Below are 26,748 nucleotides of genomic sequence, written 5' to 3' on the forward strand. Positions count from 1 at the left end.
TTAGGCAAGAGCAATAACGCCTTTTTATTCTTCTGGAGTTAATATCATTCCATCATCCCACACGTGCAATGCCATACAGCTACCTTGAGGGCCGAAAGAATTTAAACAAAGGACACAAGAAAGAAAGAGAAAAAAAAAGGTACAGTTCACATATCAAGGATTTAAAAAAAAAAAGGTGGAAAACATAATTTAGCAAAAATCAGATATTGCAATCTGGGTTAAAATTATTTAGAAGAAAAAGAAAAAACACTGGAACAGAAGAACGACATGGACGTGTACTGAGGCACTGAGTCATAAACAATCAACGTTAAAGAGAGAAAGCGAGGTTACTGATAGCTCATATCCATTACATTTCTTTTTTCGTTTTATTTAAGACACATGGTGTGTGTGTGTGTGTGTGTGTGTGTGTATGCCAGTGCCCTCTTTTTTATCACCGTCATTATGCAAACAGTGAGAAAGAACAAGAGAGGTCTGAATAGTGATAAAGATTTGAGTAGTATTAGGAGTCAGGCTACATGTACAGTAGGAGTCTGTGAAGGGGTTATATGCAGTGGTATGGGGTGATGAGAGGATTTATCAAATAAACTGGGATGATTTATATTTTAAAGTAACTTACAGTAACTAGAAAGCTAAATTTATTGTGCAAAAAAGATTTGTGTCACATGATACAGGTGTACAGACAGATATTTAGTATCCAAGCATACAAGAACAAAGAGATGATGAACTGGGGTCTGAGTTTGGGGAAGTTGGATCCCACAGGGCAATCGACCCAAGTTGACAAGTGCATAAGTCCAGCAGAATGTCTGATCCTCTAAGTCAAAGCATAAAGATCAGACGGACAGAATTTATTTTAGGTTTCAAAGGTCAGCCGGGTTAACGATGGTAAAATCAGAGTCCTTGCTGTTAGTGCTGCCATCTTCTGGGCTGGATGATCCAGAGGTGGTTCCCATGAGAGGGTCCTGAAACTCTGCTACGCCAAAGCTCCGCCCCTGCTTGAAGGGCGCGGCAATCTCACCATCCGCTGGATGAAGGTCCCCATCCTGAGAGACCAGGATGTAGTCGTCCCAGTTTTTCCCCTCAGCAAACTGTAGTGAATAATAAGAGTGTGTTATTTTAAAAAACAAACATGATAAAGAAAATTTATACAACTTTATCTAATGGCAATAATCTCTTCAGTTATTAATCATTTATATAAATAAGACAAAGGGGGAAGCTATGAGCAGTTATGTGTCAGATAATAAAACGCAAGTTTGGACAGCGTACTGCGCATGCATCGAACTGTGGGCGCGTCTTAAATCGACTGCGATTTAAATCGACTGACTTCTGACTGCGACAGAATTTAATGAAACTTTTGCTGTACTTAAAGATATCTACCTGAAGTTTAACCTGCACCATAAGTGAAATCAAAATGATGTTATAAACAGTTATGTGCTAAATTTAATAATCTACTTTAAAATGATTCACTAATGTGCTACTGGGATTAGTTCATATTTTCACTCTGGTTAAAATAACAGCGCTGAAGTGGTATAAGTGAATTTTAACACGCTGGAGTGGTTTTAAGACAAAACTTCATCTTTATCCTTTGATCTACTTTTTCCATTTCTCATCTGAGATTCACTCTCCGATTACCGAACAGGGAGTGTATTTGTCTGAGCACCAAAGAAGGACAACTTAGTGTAAACAAGGCGTAAGATACTCAACCTTACAGAATGGGATTTCTTTGTATTAATAAGTTAGACAGAGAGTTCTGCTGTACAGAGAGACACACAGACATGTACGTGGGCTTCAACCTCAAATAATAATAATAATAATAATAATAATAATAATAATAATATCACTGATCACATTAAAGATCAGCAGATTATTTTTTAGCTTTAACCTTTTATTGGGTTATTTTTACAAACTCTTTAACGAGTACTAACGCTAGTCATAAGTGAAGCCATTTTTGTGGGGTTTTTTTTTACAACAACCTAAAAGATTTCAAAGTTTCGAATGTTCTGCTTTTCATCTTTAGGATAAAATAAATTTGCCTGGTCTCACTTGTGTTACACACCAGAGATCTCGTTATATCCGAGTCATCATGTGAACGCTACACGTGTAATCCTGTCTAACCTGTGGCTCTGTGGTATGTGCCCCCTCACTTGGCATTGTTGTCTTTTCCAATCTCTCCATTTCTTTCTCTTGCTCAGCGTGATGGCTGACGTCCAGCTGAGGGTTTGCCTGAACGCTGTCCATGTCCGCATTGACAGTTGTGGATTCCTCTTGCTGAGACGTGTTCTGACCGGTTGAGCAGTAGTGATCATCTGCTATAGTGATCTCCTCGTTCTCCTCAGCCTCCAGCTGACTCTGATTAAAGCGCAGAGCTCCCTTTAGGATGTCTTTAATCTGCGGAGAGATCATACATCATGATGAGTGAAACCTTCAGCATGAGCTCATGTAGAGGACGCAATTTAATTGCTCTACTCTGCATCAAAGTGTTTAAAGGGTTAGGACAAACCTGCTTAAGTCCAGCAAGTGACACCAGCACCTCGTCCTCCTTCTGCAGATGCTCCTGCAGTATCACGTCCTGAATCTTACCTGCTCATCATGTAAAGAGATAAAAGTGTTGTTTGCAAATGACAAACATGTTTTTTTTTTTCTTAAGTCGTCTCATCAAACTCACCGATGTGCACATTCATCATCTTGGCACAGTATTTGCTCATGGCCTCCAGATCATTGATCTGTCCCTGCAGTAAGGACACTTGGGCCTCCAGCTCTTCCTGGAGACACACAACCACATGTGTAGCAATGTAGCACATCTGTTCAACAAAAATGCTTAAACATTTAATAAGCACCAGCTTTTATATACAGTGTGTCTCTAGATCCATTACATGTAAAGTGGAATATTTCTTTTTAATGATTATGACTTACAGCTCATGAAAGACAAAAATCCAAATATCTGAATTTTTATTTTATTTTATTTTATTTACAGAGTAAATTACTATTCATACAGTATAAATACTGTGCATCTCTCAGTGTAGTTCTACTGTGATGATTTGGGTGCGATGTCATCTGCTGGAGTCCACTGTGTTTAATTGAGTCCAGAGTCAACACGGCCATGTACCAGATGATTTTTTAGCACTTTTTGCTTTTGTCTAATGATAAGCTTTATTGAGATTTTGATTTCCTTTTTCACCGGGACTTAGCATCTGGCCATAGTGCCAAAACTAGCGCTAACTGGTGTACTGACCATGATAATACGGTGCTTGTTTGGCCAGCCAACTCATCTGTATGGACTACCGTCAAGCCCCGACAGTATAGACGAGCTGAAGGCTGATATCAAAGCAGCCTGGTGTTCAGTAAGGCCTCAGCAGTGCCACAGACTGATCGCCTTCAAGCTACGACTAATCAATGCTGCGAATTGAGATAAAGAAGCCCCGCCCAAGTGTTGAGTGCATAAATAAACAATTTTTTGCATAAAAAAAATTATGTCTGCATTGTACAACCTTTTCTTGATTGATCTTGGGAAATATTCTAATATTTTGTGATACTTAATTTTTGATGCTACTGTAGATTAGATTAGATACTAGATTTTTAGATGAGATGTAAGACATAATCACTCAGTCATCATTCTAATCTGTATGTCTTTGGATTGTGGAAGGAAACCGGAGTACCCGGAGGAAACCCACCAAACACAGGGAGAACATGCAAACTCCATGCACACAGAGATGGGAATCGAACCCAGACCCTGGAGGTGCAAGGCTACAGTGCTAACCACTATCAACAAAATTAAAACCGAAAAAGACTTGAATTATTTTATTTTACGTTTAATAAATTATTGGAATATATGAGAGATTCACTTTTTAAATTAAACTACAAAAACATTATAACGTTTTTTTTTTACCGTATACACTAAACATAGTACATAGTAGTATATTTCCTATTGTTGTTGAGATGCAAACTAACTAACATCATCTAAGTTGTTGTGGATTGTGGGACAAACTGATAATAATAATTACATTTTTTTTTTTGGGGGGGGGGGCTTTTTTGTGGATGATACAGTGAGCACCACATCCTTTTTTTAAAATCCTGTAAAACTGCTTTGTGACAATGACCAGTGTAAACGCACTACAGAAATAAAACATGGAGAAGAGGAGTGAGAGCTTAAGAGGGTAACAGAGGCTCACCAGGTCCCTTTTTCCTATGGATTTGCTGTGAGAACGTGAACGACTGATGTTGAAGAACAAATCTTTCTTGGTGGCTGAGAGAGGCGGGGATGATGTGCTCGAGTCCCGCCCCTTGGAAGCACAAAGAGGCGGGGATGACATGGCCTGGTCCTTCCCACCTGACAGACTCTCGACACTTGGTGAGGAGCTCACCGTTCTGGACGTCTGACCTGAAAAATAAGCAGCAGAAACGAATCTACAAACAGCAGCACGATAAAGCGAGAGAAAAGGCAGTAAGACTGCAGCTCATAGGTGAGAGGTACCACAGCGGGGGTGGGTGATTTGATGGGTACACTAAATGGCCAACGGGACACGGACATCTGACCTTCACACCCATATGTGGTCCTTCCCCAAACTGTTAGTCAAAGTTTAAAGCATACAGTCGTATAGAACGGTTCTGTATGCTCTTGCATTTCGCTCCAAGTCTTTACAGAAGAGTGGAGCACATCGTAACATCGTGTCCACAAACCTTTGGCCATATAGTGCACTTGTGATATAATCTGAAATACAGCGAAAAGAGAAGAAAACAAATGCACTGCAGAGGAACACATGCAAAATCAAGCATTTAAATAAAAAAGGGGAACATTAAGAGAATACACACTGTTCTTACTCACAGTCCGAACACACAGCATGTGAAACTCCATTGGGTGGTTTATAGTAAAGTATGAAAACAGTCATAAACCCTAGTTATCTCTTCTCTAATTCTAATTCTGTAAAACTGCTTTGTGATGTGACCACTGTTAAAACGCTGCAGCAATAAAACTGAACGAGGATGAAGGGAGCATGGAGAAGAGGAGTGAATGTCAAGTGGTTATTATTGGTCACTTTTAGTTTAGATTTTGGTAAATCGTTCGGCAGCGTCCTGGAGGCCCAGTGTTCAGCACAGTAATTCAGCAACACACACAAACACACACTGAACTGGCAGAGTAAATAAAAGAGTAGAGGCAGAGAGAACACCCGTAGCAGAGGAGATGCAAAGAAACAGATGCGAGAATTGTCTCACCAAAATCACTCGAGGAGATTTCTCATTGGTCTCCTGTATGTATGGAAGGGGTCTAAGATGCCGAGTTCTAAGTTTTATTAGGTACACTTGAATGCTAACTACGCACATAAAACTGGTGCCATTTCCCTGATAACTTTAGAGACTACACTGTCTCGTCAAAAATTATTCAACCGGCTTTTAGATCATCAGGTATGTCTGGAACAGTAGCATCTATTTACTCGTAAAGTTAAAATGCAAAGGCACATTTCTTAGCAGATCTGATAAACTACAGCGGAACCTCTGCATATAAATTTAATTCTTTCTGGAGTTATTAAGGGGGAAATTTGTGTCGCGGCTCGAATTTTCCCATAAGAAATCCAACCACCAAAATACTTCCAAAATTACAATAAGAATTACGATTATCAGGGAGCTTTTGAACACATGCCAGAGGCAACGCTGATATTGTGGGTTTACTCTGAAAAAAAAGTTAAATTCCTAACTTGCTTGGCTTTTTAAGTTTTGAACAGCTCACAGACGTACGAGCAGCTTAGCGGTGTTCTTTTCCCTTATTTGTTCTTATGCCAAAAATGCTTTGTATGTTACGATTAAAATAAACTGAGATTAAACAAAAGAACAATCGTGTTTAATTTTTTTGTGATCGTTGCTCAGCCCTGGTTTAAACACGGTTACGTCTTGTACGGATACTTGTGCAGACGGTGTTATATCAGCAAGCTGAATTTCATGACTGCAGTCACATTATTTTAATCATATTTTATAATTTATTATTAGATAAAGGTATGTTATATCATTTGATTTGATTAATCTGATTTGGTTTAAATTTATTTCCGCTCGGTTGCTTTTATTAAAGACGCAGCGATCATGAGACACATGCAGACAACATGGGGAAAGCAGGCAGCTACACGCTAAAGCGCAGCGTGACGAGGACAGTAGATGAAGGAACCGTTACCTGGCATGTCAGAGAGTATCTGGCTGGGAAGAGAGATCTGAGAAACTCCAGGAGAACCTACATCTGACAGACATGTGGAATGAGGCGTGAACTATTCACACGGCACAGACGCACTAATATTCACAGCTTTACATATTTATCTTAACACTTACTGGAAAGAAGGAAAAAGCAACAACAATCCAAACTGACCACTAACAAATATGCCAATGTGCACTATAGAGCCAAAAGTATGTGCACCCCTGACCATCACACCCACATGCGTTTCTGAAGCACACGTCTTCCTCTGCTGTCGGGTTACAGTAACCTTTCACTGGCACCACGAGGTCCAAACCCTTATCCTGCATGACGACGGCCCTGTGAGATCCACAAAACTAACTCCATGACGAAATGATGTGTTAAAGTGGGAGAACGTGAGTGTCCTGCACAGAGCCCTGACTAAACTCGACCACACTGAACTGGAACTTCAGCCTCCTCGATGTCCCGACACCAGCGGCTGATCTCAGTAATGCTGCTGTGAATGAAGACACATCTCCACTGCCGCTCTCCAACATCTAGTGGTCAGGGGGAGCTCAGCTCAGGAAGGCTCAGGAAGGGTTGAAACCAAACCCCAGCACTACCAAGTTGCCCCTGTTGCCTTGAAGCAAGGCCCTTAACCTTCAATTGCTCTGATGTTAAAAGAAATGCCAAATGCTCAAAAGTATATGTACTGTAGTGGAAATCATTTCCAAAAGTATGCAGCGAATTATAACGGCAAACAAATCTGGAATGAAATGTTGAAGAAGCGCAGGCATGATTGTCAGAGGCGCACATACTTTTGGCATTTTCGCTCATGGTTATTTATTTGGCCATACGGTGTACATGTGTGTGTGTGTATCAGTGCCGCTCTATTGGGGTGTACTCTCACCTTTACTCAGATGCACAGGCATGCTCTCAGACTTCAGCAGACGTTGCTGCGCCACATGCACCGGTGCGCGAGACGGCGCGAGGTTGGCCGGCTGCTCGGCTAAAGCCCGAGGGATCGGAGGTTGTGGAGACGAAGCTGAAAGCACTTCACTGACTGGAGAGACGCCGGTGGGGGCGGTCCCCATGGGGGCGATGAGCTTCCTGCCGAAGTTGAGCAGCGAGCTGGAGACCTTGTTGATGTTGAGGGGAGCGACCTTGGGGTTAACAGCCCTAAAATCCAGAGAGAGAGAGACAGAGAGAGAGAGAGAGAGGGAGAGAGAGAGACAGAGAGAGAGAGACAGAGAGAGAGAGAGAGAGAGGGAGAGAGAGAGGGAGAGACAGAGAGAGAGAGAGGAAGAACAATAGAGAATAAATACAACCCCTGGAAATGAAAGTGTTGGTCCAAACATCTCTCAAGGATAGAAGTCGACGTGTATCTAGACTATTTTCTGTTCTGGCACACGTCCTCTACAGCCAAGTCACTAGCAAAGACCTACTGTATCTGTTCTTAGGTATTTGGGTTAACCTTTAGGTGTTTCTTTTATAATAATTTATTCACTCAAATCGTACCGTGCCCTGTCCACGTAGTCGGTGCCGTGGTTTTTGTAGTACTCAAGGTTCTGCTGGAACTGATAGTTCACCGGTCTTGGATTGTTCTGAAAATAATATATATATATATACAGTATGTTTAGATGTCAAGGTAGAGTAGCCAAGGTCACACTTTCACACACTCTCTTTCTCACACACACACAAAACACACACACACACACACACACACACACACACACACACACACACACACACACACACACACACGTGATCTGTGACAAACTGACCACTTTAACCACTGTCCTGAATATTTATAATGAGTTCAATCCTTTCTTTATTCTACAGTAACATCCTCGTCATCTTTATACTTTCATTCTGTGGTATTTCCTTCCTAACACGTGACCAAAACTCTCGCTGTGTGGAAATCACTGGAATTCTCACAGCTGCAGAGAGATGTTGCTAAACACCTTTAAAAATAAACCCTTTTTGCAAAATAGCATGACACAAGTTTTTGTGTGTGTGTGTGTGTGTGTGTTTTATCCGATATGCATTACATCCCACACCATCTCTCACAAGCTCCTGCATACAGACCCTTTTAGACTCTAAAGGACTGTCCTCAGAAACGCTGGTGTTTGTAGTGCACACTTCATAGCGGGTTTTCTAAAGTGAAATTTTGTATTATGAAACACATTGTCCCATAGGAAATAATGTAAATACAGATAATCCGTTCCAACCGCCCAAAAATATGACCAATATCACCAATTTACAACTCTGTAATCATATTCCTGCATATAAAAACAATATACTTTTCTTTAAAATATGAAGTAAAATATGAAATAAATAGACACTTATTTAAGTAACCACAAACAATAGGTTATTTCACTTAACCTTAATTTATAATTTATCTGGCACCGGCTGCTTTAAGAACCAAACTGAAAGTGTCTCCCTTTATTGGGACCCGTGGTGCTACAGTACGTCTCCACTACATCCACTAAATGCAGAAAAACCCACCAAAAATATGCAAACATGCTTCTCTTGGCTTTTCACTGACACAAGCAAGTTTTGAACGGCTCCTGGACGTATGTGCAACTTCGCCGGCGTTCGGTTTGGCTTGTTTCTTTTGTTAAATTTCTTGCAAAATTAAAAAAATGTAAGACAAATATTTCGTGAGGCGCGCGTCCGTGTCCCGAGGTTCTGCTGTATTGATACGTATGGCGATGTGTATCATAATGAGGGTTGTGTATAATATAATACATTATAAAGGTACCTATATAAGCGGTATGTACAAGAAACAGATTTCGGTACCACTTAAATTCCTGAGCGATCAATCGAAATGTTTGATCCCTGGTTCTCTGAAACAGACGTAAGAAGCCTCATCACCCAAAACGGCACGACCCCGTGTGAATGAGACCATCCGTGTGAATTACACTCCCTCTGACGACAGCTGGTTCGTTAGCTCGCTAACCTCAATAGGCTTAAATTAAAAAAGGCTAAAGCTAAACATTCTAAAGTGTGGCTGTTTCACAACAAATTATCCCGACATCATGACAGGCAACAGATGTCTTTCAGCAATCGCATGTAAAAGCGGAAAACACTTTAAACCCAATGGAACATGTTTAACAGCGTGCGTCCATCATCTGGTTCAATATAAGAGCCTGTAGCCTGGTGGTGGTGGGACAACGGGACAAGGGGACAACGGGACAGCGGGACAGCCTCACCATATAGTCTGCACTTTCGAACACAGAGTGTTTTCTCTTGTACATTACACACAATAAGTCAGGACTGGTGTCGTGTTTTGCCAGATAAATTAAATTTGGTCACGTTTCTGCAAAAGAATTGCTGAAATTTGAAGCTGGTTTGTAGCCTAACAAGAAAACCAACTAGCTCACTGTTAATGTGCAGTATGTAAATGAGTTGTTTTGTATTTACTTATATTTATGTATTGATTTGGTACCGGTATCGTAAAAACCCAGACGATATCCAAACCTCATCATAATATTATTGTTCTGTTCAAAACACGAGTTTTTGTTGAAAGGCGTTAGAGGCTCAGTGGTTCTCGTCAGACCAAACTCAGCCACTGGAGGCAGGACGTCCTTACCGTCTTCTACTGACACTCGCGGTTGACACGAATGTGTTCAGATAAACCCACATTTACAACAGGAAACACTTTGTCTAGGCTCCGCCCACAACAAAGATTACTGTGTTTACTAATACCAAGCAACACCCTGCTCAAATCTGTAGGTTCACATTGTGTGTGTGTGTGTGTGTGTGTGTACTGATACCTTCGGGTCTCTCAGGAACAGAGCTTTCTGCAGAAGCGCGTGAATGTCTCCGACAGGTGGGTAGTGCATCAGGAGACTAAGACACGTCTGGAAGCTACTGGCGATCACTAATTACAGGAAATATTTTATTAGAAACGTGTTTAAATTCATCAAAACTTAATATAAAGCTGTCTTAATAATATATTAATATTTAATAACCAAAAGAAAAGGAAAATGAGCAGTGAAGCACAAACGAAGACCATGTCGCTGAGATGTTCAGTGTTGCCTTTAAACACCTTCGTCACCAAATAATAACAGTGAAACCGGTCGTGTTTCACGTGAACGGTTGCAGGTTTAGAGGATTCACTGAGTCACCCGACTGCAGCTTTCACGGTGTACAGACATCAAAACATCAGCTAAGCCATTTCATTTTGTGTCAAAGTCAAAAGCGATTTGCAGGACAATTTAAATGCTGACATACGATATAAATAATATTCATCTCAGAGCAAGCGAACACACAGAGGACTCACGTGCATCTCTGATGTAAAGCAGCATGGCCACAAACACGTAATCCACCAGGTCCAGCGTGATGCTGTCTGCGAGCAGAGCGTCCCACACCACCAGGAGGTCCTGCAGAGGAAACTCCCTGCCGAACAGCAGCCGGACCCAGCGACTGGAACGAACACACACACACACACACACACACACACCATGAGTTACTGCGGTCACACTCCTGATAAGTCCTCAGTAATAAACACTCACTTTCCTCTAACATGTAAACACACAGGGAACAACTCAGACAGAGAACTTAGAAGACGTGGGTGTTTTCACACCTCCTGCTATCGCCTGCTTACTCTCTGTTTTTTTTTTTTTGCTAATCTTATAATATAATAGATATTAATTAGAAAACAAACAAATACTACATTTTAAACATGTGACTTTTGGTGATACCTGATCATACCTGATACATGTTACAGTGTGTAGGTGCTGCACTCACATGCCGTATATCTGAGGAGCGATCTCCAGGCGGTTCAGGTGCATGTGCAGTTCAATATCGTGCTTTTTTACCAGCTGGTCTTGAATGCGGTTGACTTTGGTCACGATGGCCACGGAGGGGCCGAGGTCCTGGGGTCTGGCGAACGGAATGCTGGTGAGCATCTCCTCCTTTCCCTGCAGCATCAACACAACGTTCACGCAACATCAATACAACACGGCAGCACGCAGAGTCTGACAGGTGGGGAGGAAATGAAAGTGCAGCTGGGACACACCTTGCGCACCTCCCGCTCAAAACTGGAGAACCAGGGCTCTGCTGTCTCCATGAGTTGTGAGAACATGGCACTGTGGGTAATGCAGAATGAAGGGGTGAGTCGTTACAGCGCTGTAAACTTCAGTCAGTCGGGTAAGAAGTCAAACACCACCGATGTGGCGGCGGAGACGTCTCCGTCACAAACGTCTCATCACTAATGCCCTTAAAACATATTTTTACAGCAATCGAAGGAAAACTATACCAGAGATCTGTCTTTACTGTGACACGAGATTCTTCACTAACGAGCTGCTCACACAGAGGCATGAACGACCCAAAAGCAGAAATCTGTTTCCCTGTAAGTGACGGACTGTGAAATACAGTGAAATTCAGCAGGGTTACTCACTATGCATCATGCTCCTGAAACTTTGGATCCAACACCACCTTCATCTCCTCACTGTAAAACACCACGGATAGACAGAATGAGCCTATGAGTCCTACTTCCATGGACAATTTATAGCAAAAAAACTGCATTAATTGTCAGTGAACAGATCCATCAGGTCTATCGATTTACTGTAAATTTAATTCAATTCATTTTTATTTGTATAGAGCTTTTAACAATTGTCATTGTCGCAAAGGCAGCTTTCAAAAGAATTATGGAGGTTTGTATAAAATGTGAATGTGTATGAATCAAAATGATAAAATTTATCACATCATTTATAAATAAAAGAATTGATAATTTTATCTTTATGTTTCATACAGAAACCAGTCTCGGAAATATTTGTCATGAACCTGCCTGAACTTAAACCTGCACCATGAATGAAATCAGACTGTTGAGTAAAAGTGAAGTCATGAGCAGTTATGTCCCGGATTATGTCACAGCATTTTTGGACAAATTTAGCACTCTTCCAGCCTCAAGGTGGGTGTGGCTTTACAGAAAGACAGACAGACATGTATGTGGACTTCAACCTGAAATAATATCACACTTTATAAATAAAATTACTTTTAGCTTTTATTCTTTAACTGTTTCTACAAACCCTTTAGCCGTTAACGCTGGAGCCTAACGCTAGTTCAGTCCACAAATCTGCTGTAAACTTAACCAGGAAGAGTCGAGTGTTGGAGAATCATCGAGGGTAAAGATAAAAAGAGGGTGTGGCACGACACAGTGGGCGGGACTAACCTGGGACTGCCGGTCTCACTGGCATGCTGAAATGCCTGATGATCAGAGTGAAGAACAAACACTATCGGAGCCAACAGCTCATGCATACCCTGGAGAGATACAGAGAAAAATTATTATAATTATAATTAAAAAGAAATGTCAGACAGATAAAAAATATATATAAAGAAAATATTTGAAAGAGTTAGAGCAGGGTGAGCAAACAAAAAGGACAGAATAACAGATAAATTTTTCCCAGCGAGTTCTGAAAGACTGATACACACTGAGGTTTAAGGGGACAGGAAGCTGCAGCTTCAGCAAACATCACGCATGACTGAGAGCACCTGTTTATAGAGCAGCTGCTCGTTTTCTCGTGCATAGCAGAAAAGGATATCAGTCAGTTTCGTCCGTACATCCTCCTCCTGGAAAAAGCGCATCTCTGGGAACCTGTAGAGACACAATCACATAAACACATCACCTGCAGCACAGAAGATTAACGCGGAAATATCACGCGTTCTTACAGTTTCTTAGTGTTGATGAGCAAAGTATGATGAAGTTTTGACATTTTTGTTTTTAAGCTCAGCGTTCATTTCATAAGACTTACTCTTGACCACGGTGTTCTCTACATGGACAGGAGTATTTGGTCAAACCTGCAGTGCAAATACATTTGCTTCAGTATGGCGTTGGTCCGCCTTTTGCAGCTTCCACAAGATTCTGGAGAGTTTCTGTGAGAATTCGTGTCCATTCATTCTGTAGAGCATTTATGAGGTCAGACACTGATGTTGGACGAGAAGGCCTGGCTCACAATCTCCGCTCCAGTTCATCTCAAAGGTGCTCGATGAGGTTGAGGCTCTGTGTTCAAGTTCTTCCACACACAACTCCTCACACCATGTCTTTATAGTCCTCGCTTTCCGCACTGGGACACGGTCATGTCGGAATAAAAAAAAGAGTCTTCCCCAAACTGTTGCCACAAAGCTTGGAGCACAGCATTGTCCAAGATGTCTTCGCATGCTGAAGCATTAAGTTTGTCCTTCACTTATCAGGGATAAGGAGTGTGATTGGTTAAAACACCTGAATTTAATATTTAACAGGTTTGAACAAACACTTTTGTCCATAAGGTGTATACGGTTTTGTAGAGTTATACATAAATCAGCCTTAATGTTAAAGCCACGTGTCCAATATATTCTTCATTTTCTCATGATATATTAAACTTCCAGCCTCCTAACACACAGTATGACTGCAGATCAAGCCCTGCTCTCTGTTATCACCCAGATGAGGATGGGTTCCCTGGTGAGTCTGCTTCCTTTCAAGGTCTGTTCATCAGGTTCAATCTCATACTGTTTTCTTTTTAATCTGTAAAGCTGCTTCTTTGTCACAGTTAGCATCGTTCAGACACTATAGAAATACATTTGAATTGAATTGAATTCCACTTTCTCCACTGGCTCGCCTTCTCCTTATGGTGCAGGAGTTACTGGGTTACTGATCAGAAGGTCGGGGGTTCGAACCCCAGCACCAGCAAGTTGCAAGTGTTGATACTCATTATGTTGATACTGATTATTTGCCCCAGTGATATTGTAATGAGATAATTTAAATGTTACTCACTTCAGCCGCTAATAATTAAAACTATTTCGACTTCCTCTAAAATGATTAAGCTGAACAGTCAAGGTGTCCAAAACTGGACCTTTGACCCCACATTCTGCGCTTCACACACTTACGTCCTCAGCACATCCTGCTTGATCATACTCCTCAACTCCTTATCCTGGAAGAACTTGTTCCACAAACTCTGGAAGAAAAAGAGAGAGACAGTGTGTGTGAATGAAATGTGCAGGGTGACAGTGTGACATCCCTCAGCTGGACATCTGTCTCACCCCCTCATCCTGAGACAGCGGGTTGTTCACCACCAGGTCCTGCTGGCCTGCAGCTTTGCGTGGGTTTGTGATGTGCTGGAAGGAAGGGAACACAAACACGTGTGAACATGCATAAACACAACACAACACAACACAACACACACACACACACACACACACACACACACACACACACACACACACACACACACACACACACCCTCTCTTTGATGCTCTCGTATTGATCTCGATGCTCCTTGCTCTTTTTGCTCCACTGGCTCTTATCCTCAGGCAGGAGATCTAAGTAGAGCTGAAACACCACAAACACATAATCATAAGTCTCACCGCTGACATCATCAAAAGACACATTACATCATCACAGCTGATAAGATGAACTCATACCTTCCAGCATATGCTGCGAAATCGGCTGCTCCTTAACTGACCGTTAATGCCTGCCTGCCTGACCCGGGCCAGATAGTTACTGTTCTGGAACAAGTTATCCCACTCTCTCCTGCATAAAGTCACACACACACACACACACACACACACACACACACACTATAGAAATCGATCTAAAATGGCCTTTTTATGCTAGTAAATATTTAATGGCGTTAATAAGACTTCAGGACCTGTATGACTGGAAGGTCGACTCTGGAGCAGTGTCTGCTGCGTCTCCTAATGTGAATAAGTACAGGAAATGGTTACAGGTACAGAAACACAAATTGTTTGACAGATCAACATGATGGGAATTTTAATTCTGTTGAGGAAACACTCACACTGCTGTTGGTTACACATTGTGAACATGATCGCTCTGAGAACATCTGCAGAGATCTACACCTTAGTGTGACGATGACGTGAGACGACCGATGGTGATCCCTTTGTGTCACGTAATGCAACAGCAATAGTGCACATCTATAGTAATAAACATTGACTATACGAGCCACGACACTAACCCGCCTGTGTTCTGTACTGAGGAGGAGAAGTCCAGTGTGGAATCAGAAGCGAATCAGTTGAATTTAGGATGAGCTACCAAGTGGTAATGTGTAGCTACATTACTAAACCTATCACATATGACTTTAATCCGTTCCGGAGGCGAGTTCATACAGTGTATTGTAAAACACATTGTCCCATATGAAATAATGTAAATGCAGATAATCTGTTCCAGCCACCTGAAAATATTACTAATATTACCAATGTCCAACTCAATCACATATGTTTGCATAAAAACAATCAAAACATTACGAAAAGACATGTACATGAAATAAAATATGAAATAAGTAAACATTAAACCTTATTTAATCCTGATTTATGATTCCTCTCGGCACCGGCTGTTTTAAAAACCAAACTGAAAGCGTCTCCCTTTTCTTCTTGCTAACGTTCTTGGGACTCGCGGTGTCCTTACTTAATCTCACACAAAAAACCCACAAAAAATATGTAAACTCACTTCGCTTGTCTTCCCACTGACGCGTACGCGCAACTTAGTCAGCGCTCGGTTCAGTTGCTCATGTGCTGTAAATGCTTCGTATGCGAATTTCTTGCAAAATTTAGGAAAATTTTTAAGTTTGTATGCTGAGGTGAAACGTTACACAGCTAGAGCACAAACAAGGCGTTGTGCAAGTTCAGTCAAATTTATAACGTTTGGTTTGATTGAAGATTTAACTTTTATTTTAACTTTTTTTTAATAAAAACTACTGTTTTTAGTTTTTAATTTGCAGAAAAAAATTTTTTTTATTAGAAAACGAAATAGCCAGCTCACATTTAATATTTAAAGTTCTGGGGAGGTTTGTTTAAATCCTCATGAATGATTTAGGAGGAGAGTAACGACGGCGAGGCTACATAAATTCCCTGTTCACCAAAAACCTTTATACTGAATAGTGTGTGTGTGTTGTGTGTGTGTGTGTGTGTGTGGATGGGTGAAGCTACTACAGTAGGTAGACACTGAACGTAAGTGAACCGTTGTGTTGACCTGCGTTTACTCACGCGCTCTGTTCTGGTTGTAGTTCTGCAGAGGGTCGTAGCCGGTCTCCTGCTCTTCTGTCTGCAGCGGGTGCTGCGTTTCAAAGTTTGCGTGCTGCATGTCCTGTCAAAAATCACAAACAGACAGCACACAGATGAAGAACCGAGACCACCTACACACACACACACACACACACACATACCACAGGAGCATTTTTTTTTCACGATACCAAGTTTAATGAGACAAAAACTTCTGGTGAAATTATTACAGCTTTCACAGATACAGATGTGCATCCAGATGAGGTCTTTTTTTTTTTAAATCGGCTCTTATTGAGGTTTCTTTCCCCATGACACGTCACCGTCATCACGTCTAGATTACTCGTCACACAAGCTGCTCTGTGACAACGTACACTGATAAGACTGCTGCACAATGAAACTAAAATATAATTACTTGAGAACTCCTTAAGTAATTTTATTTTATTTTTATAAACAGCTTGAGGAAAACTCATCATGCTTTTCTCAATTTGATCACTCATTCACTCATTTAATGGCGATTCAATAAAAGTCATTAAACCCACATGAGCTCAATATCGGCTTGTTTAACCAACACTATTTGTACCTTTCAGATATCTTTATACGGCTTTTACAGCATAAACACTTGAGTGGATCCTCGGCTTATAAATGCACCCCTTATGTATTTTCACCTAAAAAACTGAACCTTTGCAAGACATTTTTCTCGGCAAATAAAGAATTTACAGCATACGAGCAAACTAATCGAACACTGGCTAAGTTGTGCGTACGTCTGGGAGTCGTTCAAAACTTTTGTTTTTGTCAATGGAAAGCCAAAAGCGAGGCAAGTTTATAGTTAATTATTTTTTTTGCATTTTGTGTGAGATTAAGTGAAGACATCACGGGTCCCAAGAACGTTAGAAAAAGAAAAGTGAGCTGCTTTCAGTTTGGTTTCTTAAAGCAGCCGGTGCCAAGAGGAATCATAAATTAAGATTAAGTGAGGTTTAATGTCTATTTATTTCATATTTTACTTCATTTACATGTCTTTTCTTAAAGTTTTATTGTTTTATTTGCACATATATGATTGTAGAGTTAAAAAGTTATGATATTATTAGGATGTTCGGGTGGCTGGAACGGATTATCTGTATTTACGTTATTTTCTATGAGACAATGTGTTTTACGATACGAAATTTCACCTTAAGAACTCGCCACCTTAAATTTGTATGTCGAGGTACAGCTGTATACACTTTTAACCAGAATTTCTAAAGACCTCAGTTCATATAAGTTGTAAAGTTATATATTCCCACATTAGTATTTCATGTTTAGTCTGAAATAATGGGTTTAAAAACTTTCCTCCAGTAGCTACATGTTTAGGGATGTTCAGGGAATTAAAGCAGGACTCACTCAGTACAGCTGGGTGAAGATCTGACCACAGGGAGGAGCTCGGTCCAGTCACTGTTCACCTGAGAACAAGAAACAACACGCCATGAAAATAATCACAAATCAGTCCAAATCAGGACATTTTTTATTGCTTTTGAACTTTTAAACATGTACACACACACACACACACACACAATTAAAACCTCTCATAGACCAGCTGTGTTCTATTCTGAGGGGTTCATAAGCTCCCTATTTAGGTAACACCGGTTAAGGGGACTTCCCTCAGTAAAATCCCTGCATTCGGGACACCCTCACTTCCTCTGTGCGTTCCACAGTAACAAAAGGGAACGTCCCACAATTTGGAACACATCGACAGCCACCAGGACTAACGCTATTAGCTATTAAACAAACTACACTATGAAAAGATACGTAACTTACATACATATGATTTTATACATTTTATTTTATACATTATATCAACATGCAGATTATTTACAGCTTAACTAGAAATCTATATGATTTCAGGAGTAATTGAGCAATAACAGATCAGATGTGTTTTCCTCCTAAAAGTTCTTCAGTATCTGGTTGTAATTGTGGGCACATCGAGTTAAAGTCCCAGTGCTGTTATGCTCTATATCATCACTCACGAGACACCTCTCGTCCAATCAGAATTACTCGTTCTGCACTAACTGTTGTCACATAATAATAACAACATGTAATGATAGCATGATGCTACTCTTGATGCTAACTCTTCACAGTGACTCATGGGTAATCTTGTTAGTCCACTCCTGATGAAGTGATGAAGTGCTGCTCACTCGTTCCCTACACTGTCTTTTCTGCTTGTTTTGCTCCATACAGTTTGTAATGTAGTTTTTAAGGCTGAGAACCGCGTGCCGTCCGCTTGGCAGGGAACTCCCGGGCGTTCAGAGTGCAGACACTCCAATACTGAGGGACATCACTGATGACGAAGCTGTTCAGGTTTAGCCGACAGAATCGTTTCGCTGAGTACAGCAGGGTACAAAACCTTTATTACCCACTAACCCCATCATGTAGTACAGCTTGGACATGCTTACAACGTTAACACGAACATCTGCAAGTAAAATAATGCTTTTTCTCCTTTAACATTTCGAACCACTGACGGTTTAACACAAGCCTTAAAGACAGAACAGCTCGTGCGGATGAACAGCTCTGTACTGTGGGCTTAATGACATAAAGACATTATTTATGCAGCACAAGGGAGCGTCCTCCGAGGACCGCTGAAGTCAATCTGAACTCATAATGTACTGTAGGGTCCATCAACAACCCCCCTCCACCACCCTCCACTACCCTCCACCACCCTCTTGTCTTTCTAAACCTCTTTACATCACTCAGAGATTAAGAACGTCCACTGCACTCGTCCTCTACATGATCATTACCTTTGATCTTATTACCTTCTTATTAGACAGGAAGCGCAGCCGACAACAACAACAACATCTGAGCGAGTAAAATCATCATCATCATATTTATCAACTGTCTCCTTTTATTAAACCAATAAACCTGTTTTTTTTGCATTTTTTTACATATACCTAACACAAACACTTTTATATGTATTTAAGCTTATACATTTACAATAAACAATTAATCAATAAACAAGCTCTATAAGAAAAAGACCACTGCTGAATAAAATGATTGAAATAAATCAGCAGCAAACAGAAGACCAGCTTTACACCAGAACAATGTCGCCAGTGTGTAAAGAGTGTCGTAGTAACTCCAGGCTGGAACAACACGAGGTGTGTGTCGTCACTCCGATGGTTTCTCTTCACACACGCAGAGCAGCAACATAAAGACATTTGTTAGACCTCTTTCAGTCCAAATTATAACCAGGTGAAACAAACAAACAAAAAAGGCAGACGACTGACATTGCGGCTGTGTTTTACCGCTTGTAGGTGGATCTACACTACCCATGATCTACTCGCGTACGATTAAGGTCCAAGGCCTTCGATTTGCATAGATAATCGATTCAATGTTGGTAAAACACCGTCCTCGATCCAAAATAACCAGTTTTCACCTGTCCGGGTGCCCGGATGTCCGGGTGCGTAAACACAGTGGTAATGAAGCTGGTGCTGCTAAGAATGAACAAGCAATAATGATGGAGATAAAAGTGAAAATGATTAAGAGAATAGAGTGGGTGGGGTGAAAAGATAGCAGACATCGCTCGTTGTTTAAACATGAATCGTCCAACCATCGGCACGATTCTAAAGAACGAGGACAAGATTGTGGAACATGTCAGTTTTATACCGTGTACAGCCGAGTGTGTTTGTATCCTAGTACCTACACAATATCTGTTAGACTTATGAACAAACTGGACTTATGAACAAGCTCTCGGAACAGAACTCAGTCGTTTGTTGAGGAATTACTATACTGGAGATCATCGCTTTTTCTTCTTTTGAGTTTATAGGCAGTTGGTTCAATATCGCCACCCGCTGTACTGGAGAGTGGAGGAGCAGCTTATGGCTTTGTACGAGACATGACATTTAAACTATTAATAACACAGTCTTATAATGTTTTTGACATACCTTAATAGCTGTTAGTACTTTAAAACATGTAAGAAATATATGACATGCTTGAGGGCAAATCGAACAACAATAGTGATATTGAGTCAAATAAAAATGGCAGGTTTTAAGTATTAAGTCTTATATTATGTTGTTGACAGTTTAAATGTCATGACATCTTCTGCTCCACACCCCAATCCAGTTGTGCCCAATAGTGCTTAGTGGTTAAGACGTTGGACTAGTGAAGCTCCCAGGTTCAAAACCCCAGCACCACCCTGCTGCCACCGTGGGGCCCTTGAGCAAGAACCTTAACCCTCAACTTCTTTTACGTACAACGAGATAAAGATAAAGGTCGCACTGGATAAAGGCGTCTGCCAATGCTGTAAATGTAAAATGTAAAAAAAAAGGGTACTAAATCTTCTACGATCTTCACTCCAACCTTTAAAAAAAAAAAAAAAGAGAGAAAAAATTACACTTAAACTGAATGAACTTTTTGGTTTGAATCATCATGTAATTATTTGTGGGAAACTGACTCTTGGCCTTCAGGAGTCATTTGGACTGAAGTGTTTGTACTTTACAAGGAACAAAGTGACAGATTCTGTATGAAGTTGAAACTGTACAGTATGTATTAAACACGTCATAAACTTTCTCTGTGAGAGCCATGAGACATTCAGATCTCTGTATTCATTCAGTCTGCCCTGCACTCCTCATCTCTTTTTTATAAGGCTGTAACCATACGGTGTGTTTAATCACCTGATACAAGCTGCTCGGTGCGAAAATACATCATAAGGTACTCTTTATAATAAAACGTTATCAGCATTTAAACCTCGTCCAGCTCACACTCCTCTATCTGAGGAAGACGACACGGTGGTTTAAAAAGAGCAACACTTTGCATAAGCACACAGTTTCACATGAACAATACGCTAAGGGGGTTTAAATCGTCTTTGACTTTCAAGGCATAATTTATCAAGTCTCCCTTCTGCTTTGAGTTCACACAAATAAGACTCGATTCCCGGCATCGAAAACTAAACATCAACATCAAAAGTTCTGGAGGTGATTTAACATTTAGCACGAACACATTTAGCATCACAGTTTCATGTTAGTGAGAGCCAGCTGATATTTTACTTTTACTCTGAATTTGTTTCACTGAAAAATATTAAACTATAAATCTCTCATAGAGTAGATCAGACCACTGATGTCTTTATACAGGGTAGATCAGACCACTGATGTCTTTATGTAGAGTAGATCAGACCACTGATGTCTTTATGTAGAGTAGATCAGACCACTGATGTCTTTATGTAGAGTAGATCAGACCACTGATGTCTTTATATAGAGTAGATCAGACCACTGATGTCTTTATGTAGAGTAGATCAGACCACTGATGTCTTTATGTACAGTAGATCAGACCACTGATGTCTTTATACAGAGTAGATCAGACCACTGATGTCTTTATATAGAGTAGATCAGACCACTGATGTCTTTATACAGAGTAGATCAGACCACTGATGTCTTTATGTAGAGTAGATCAGACCACTGATGTCTTTATGTAGAGTAGATCAGACCACTGATGTCTTTATGTAGAGTAGATCAGACCACTGATGTCTTTATGTACAGTAGATCAGACCACTGATGTCTTTATACAGAGTAGATCAGACCACTGATGTCTTTATATAGAGTAGATCAGACCACTGATGTCTTTATGTAGAGTAGATCAGACCACTGATGTCTTTATGTAGAGTAGATCAGACCACTGATGTCTTTATGTAGAGTAGATCAGACCACTGATGTCTTTATGTAGAGTAGATCAGACCACTGATGTCTTTATGTAGAGTAGATCAGACCACTGATGTCTTTATGTAGAGTAGATCAGACCACTGATGTCTTTATATAGAGTAGATCAGACCACTGATGTCTTTATGTAGAGTAGATCAGACCACTGATGTCTTTATGTAGAGTAGATCAGACCACTGATGGCTTTATGTAGAGTAGATCAGACCACTGATGTCTTTATATAGAGTAGATCAGACCACTGATGTCTTTATGTAGAGTAGATCAGACCACTGATGTCTTTATGTAGAGTAGATCAGACCACTGATGTCTTTATGTAGAGTAGATCAGACCACTGATGTCTTTATATAGAGTAGATCAGACCACTGATGTCTTTATGTAGAGTAGATCAGACCACTGATGTCTTTATGTAGAGTAGATCAGACCACTGATGTCTTTATGTAGAGTAGATCAGACCACTGATGTCTTTATGTAGAGTAGATCAGACCACTGATGTCTTTATATAGAGTAGATCAGACCACTGATGGCTTTATATAGAGTAGATCAGACCACTGATGGCTTTATATAGAGTAGATCAGACCACTGATGGCTTTATATAGAGTAGATCAGACCACTGATGTCTTTATATAGAGTAGATCAGACCACTGATGGCTTTATATAGAGTAGATCAGACCACTGATGCCTTTATGTAGAGTAGATCAGACCACTGATGTCTTTATATAGAGTAGATCAGACCACTGATGGCTTTATATAGAGTAGATCAGACCACTGATGGCTTTATATAGAGTAGATCAGACCACTGATGTCTTTATATAGAGTAGATCAGACCACTGATGTCTTTATGTAGAGTAGATCAGACCACTGATGCCTTTATATAGAGTAGATCAGACCACTGATGTCTTTATGTACAGTAGATCAGACCACTGATGCCTTTATGTACAGTAGATCAGACCACTGATGTCTTTATATAGAGTAGATCAGACCACTGATGTCTTTATGTAGAGTAGATCAGACCACTGATGGCTTTATATAGAGTAGATCAGACCACTGATGTCTTTATGTACAGTAGATCAAACCACTGATGTCTTTATGTAGAGTAGATCAGACCACTGATGTCTTTATGTACAGTAGATCAAACCACTGATGTCTTTATATAGAGTAGATCAGACCACTGATGTCTTTATATAGAGTAGATCAGACCACTGATGTCTTTATATAGAGTAGATCAGACCACTGATGTCTTTATATAGAGTAGATCAGACCACTGATGTCTTTATGTAGAGTAGATCAGACCACTGATGTCTTTATATAGTGTAGATCAGACCACTGATGTCACTGATGTCTATATATAGAGTAGATCAGACCACTGATGTCACTGATGTCTTTATATAGAGTAGATCAGACCACTGATGTCACTGATGTCTATATATAGAGTAGATCAGACCACTGATGTCACTGATGTCTTTATATAGAGTAGATCAGACCGCAGACTCATGTGTATGTGGGCTCTGTAATTTGTTTTCTCATGTTGCTAATTAGTCAAGACTGCACTGCTAGAGCTGTTAAAAAAAGCTTCGTTTTTATTAATTATTAATGATTAACTATTAATGTTGTTCAACTGAAAACCTGTTAAGAAAAAATGTGACATTTGCTACAATACTTCACTCCTGTGTTATAGTTCAGTGAAGGTGGATTTGAGGAAGTCAAGGTTTGTGCTTCATCTCAGAGCCACTTTCTGAATGTTGGTTTGCTTTTTAGGAAAAAAAACTAACTACATACTGAAAACTGGTGTTTTTTTTTTTTTTTTTGGTTGTTTACTGTAGCCTGACAATGTTTGTTTGTGTGTTTATAGAGGTTGATGAAAACCCCATGCAATTGGTATTTATGCCCTGATACATATAAACATAGAATTGAAGCAGGGTGTGTTTTCTTTTTCCCCCATGACTTTGGGGAAACATTTCATGCCGTACCAAACCCCAGTGGGACCGGCCGTGTGTTTCAGTTCTCATCTAGCTCTTTTATCACACCGAGGCTCGAGAGTGAAAGTGTCTCTGCTCCTTACACAAGAAGAAGGAACTGAGAGAGCAGCGTGTAGAGAACACTGCGGAAACAAGCTTCCCAAAAACAAGCAAAAAATATCTATAATGCCTTAAACGTGTGTATAAATCCTGTAAAGCCAAAGAGCTAGATTTATAAAAACAAATTTTATCAAGCTGCACATTACTGCCTCCTCAGGAGACATCAGGAATATTCATATCATATCCGTCTGTAAACAGAGAAAATGTAAGAAAGCCGACAGTGTGTGAGCACAGGCCGAGCTCTGGGCAGCTCAGAGGCTTAAAGAAGCTCACATGCTTTACCTCCACCAGCCGGGCACAGAGCCGCACCGGTCACATGACCCTGAGGAATTCCACCAGCTTCCAGCAGAACAAAGATTACAGTACAACATTCTGGAGATAATAATGAGCTCAGGCCACACACACAAACACACACACACACACTGCAAAACATGCAGTCAGTCAGTCGAGTCAATCTGAGAAGAAATCCAGAGACAATACTGACTTAACAACCTTCAGCTCGAACCCTGAACAGCCAGCACCTTACATTCGCACTGCGCTGAGAGATCTTAAAGAGTCTTAAAAAGTTTAGGGTTCAGGAGGTTATAATGCCTAAATTCAGATAATTATCTTCTCGACCAGCACCCATAAGAACATAGGTACTACAGTGTATTATCATAAACTACAGTACATACCATAATATACCACTGTATCACCGTGGTACTTCAGACATTACCATGGTAGGAAACATAACACTTAACATAGCACTTTATAGTGTACGAGGGTAGGAACTGTGGCTAACGTGGTAGTACTATGGTGTGTACTCTGGAGAACACTGTGGTATTGATTGGGTACCACAGCAGCTATTAAAGTTCAGCATTTATGTACTTCATACCTGCTGAACTGAAGAGGGCCTACAAATAATAATAATCATAATAATAATGATGATGATGATGATGATGATGATAATAATAATAATAATAAAATCTGCCATAATTTTCTGCTTTCAAGTGTCAGTATATATTTAAGTTGGTCATGTGACAGTTAGAAGCTAGTTATCTTCATAAATAAATGAATAAAAATCTTCAAGGCAGTGACTACAGTACTTCACTTTTAGACAAGTTAATTTGTAAAAACAAATAAATAAAACAACATAACTTTTTCTGCATGCTACACATGCCCTTGACAAGGGGGAAAAAATCATATTGCCATTATTTTGGCACATAACACTATTGTGATTTAAATAGCGATATGAAACTATTAAATTTAAATTAAAAAATGGGGCCAGGGGTAGCTCAGTGGTTAAGGCATTGGACTACTGTTCAGAAGATCCCAGGTTCAAACCCCTCAACTGCTCAGATGTGTAATGAGATTAAAATGTAAGTCGCTCTGGATAAGAGCGTCTGCCAAATGCCCAAATGTAAATTTATTAAACGCGGCATTTTTTAATATACCTGTGTTATAGAGAACATGTATACGTATCATGATTTTTTTGGTAGGCAATTCACGTATCGCTTAAAATATTTTTTTTTTTACATTTGTATGTTCTTGCATATAAAAACAATCAAAACATTAGAAAAGAGACATACAAAATATAAAATAAACAGACATTAAACCTCACATAACCTTAATTTATGAAAGTGGCTCTGTTTTCGTTTTGCCTAGTCCTTAGACCATCCTTGCTAACATTCTTGGGACCCAAGGTGTCTCCACTAACCTTAATTCACTTGGCTTTCCACTGACGCAAACGAGTTTTAAACTCTCGGATGGACGCGCAATTTAGCCAGCGTTCGGTTCGGTTGCTCGCATGCCGAGTTAAATTTCAGTTGTTAAGGTCTAAAAGGGGCGTTCGTATGTTCAGGTACCGCTGTAGTTCTAAATATTCATTATATTATATTATATACACCTCAGCCAGATGTTGCAAGGCATTATACTGCGCAAACATCTGTCATCCTGTTTCTGTCTTCTTCATATCTATTTTTATATCTGTTAGGTCTTTATGTCATGCTCTGTCACAAAAAAAGAAGTGTGTGTGTGTGAGCACTGAAATAACTTTAGAATTTAGTTCAAAGTGTAATAAATCAAAGGACAAGTCACACACCTGCTCAGATGTGTGTGAGGATGCTCAGTGTATGAGTATAACAGTAAAGCAGTGCTACAACAGTATAAGAGTATAACCTGCTAATTAATGAGGTCATCTCAGACATGCGCGTGCAGCGGTGGGAGGAAAAATTGTTAGTTTTTAATACATTTAAAATTCCACATGAAAGACAGTAACGGTCACTCTGTAACGACACACAGCAGTGACACAGTGGAGCCGTCTGCGCGCGAGACTGCCGCCTTTATCCCAAAAAACTCAGGAGATAAAAAGTGTGTGTGTGTGTGTGTGTGTGTGTGAGAGAGAGAGAGAGAGAGAGAGAGAAGACTGGTTTAAAGAAAAGGTCATAAGAACGAGCTGAACAGAGTGACAGAGTGAAGCCGCAATGTCTGACATTCATTCTTAAATAAACAATAACACACACACACACACACACACACACACACACACACACACACACACACACAGGATCTGCTGATCTAACAAATGTGTGTGTGTGTGATATAAGAGTGTAAGAACGGGTCGAGCCAGTCAGTGTTAGCCTCTGCTAGCTGGATCTCTCTCTCTCACACACACACACACACACACACACAGCCTCCACAAGTCATGTCATGAGTCCGTGAGGTTCTCACACACACTGTCACACACACTGTCACACACACACGGACATGAACTCGGTGAGTTACCTGCTAATGTTCAGGCAGGACCTTCCATTCTGCAGGCTGCATGTAAACACAGGAGGAAGTGCTGCACAGCACACGTGACACGAGACCGGAA

At 40.4% G+C, this 26,748-nt stretch overlaps 1 protein-coding gene across 5 annotated transcripts; it reads right to left on the reverse strand.

The window, feature by feature from the left end:
- Window positions 1-26,748, reverse strand: tbc1d5 (TBC1 domain family, member 5). 5 transcript variants are annotated; one of them, XM_053489928.1, is made up of 23 exons: window positions 26,658-26,748; window positions 17,522-17,580; window positions 16,133-16,232; window positions 14,782-14,827; window positions 14,555-14,663; window positions 14,373-14,462; window positions 14,174-14,248; window positions 14,021-14,088; window positions 12,650-12,752; window positions 12,330-12,418; window positions 11,556-11,606; window positions 11,175-11,244; window positions 10,904-11,076; window positions 10,437-10,579; window positions 9,928-10,034; window positions 7,667-7,752; window positions 7,059-7,327; window positions 6,155-6,211; window positions 4,167-4,375; window positions 2,663-2,759; window positions 2,498-2,577; window positions 2,113-2,385; window positions 1-1,085 (listed from the first exon to the last, which is right to left on the reverse strand). In XM_053489928.1, the coding sequence occupies exons 3-23, from the start codon at window positions 16,227-16,229 to the stop codon at window positions 858-860; spliced, it is 2,520 nt and encodes an 839-aa protein (XP_053345903.1). In that variant the 5' UTR covers window positions 16,230-16,232; window positions 17,522-17,580; window positions 26,658-26,748; the 3' UTR covers window positions 1-857. The 5 variants fall into 5 exon arrangements, with proteins under 5 accessions (XP_053345903.1, XP_053345901.1, XP_053345902.1 ...); XM_053489926.1 differs by having other exon boundaries at window positions 6,155-6,217; XM_053489927.1 differs by having other exon boundaries at window positions 6,155-6,217; window positions 16,133-16,281.

This window comes from Clarias gariepinus, chromosome 28 (genome assembly GCF_024256425.1).
Source record: "Clarias gariepinus isolate MV-2021 ecotype Netherlands chromosome 28, CGAR_prim_01v2, whole genome shotgun sequence".
In the NCBI taxonomy this organism is placed as follows: Eukaryota; Metazoa; Chordata; class Actinopteri; order Siluriformes; family Clariidae; genus Clarias; species Clarias gariepinus.

Bases quoted from the DNA above. Each gene is read 5' to 3' on its own strand.
- tbc1d5 (XM_053489926.1), bottom strand. From the start codon at position 16,229: ATGCAGCACGCAAACTTTGAAACGCAGCACCCGCTGCAGACAGAAGAG. The intron at 2,760-4,166 runs GTGAGCCTCTGT...GTGTGTCTCCAG, and splicing joins CCATAGGAAAAAGGGACCTG to GAAGAGCTGGAGGCCCAAGT. The intron at 1,086-2,112 runs GTTAGACAGGAT...TATTCACTACAG, and splicing joins CACATACCACAGAGCCACAG to TTTGCTGAGGGGAAAAACTG.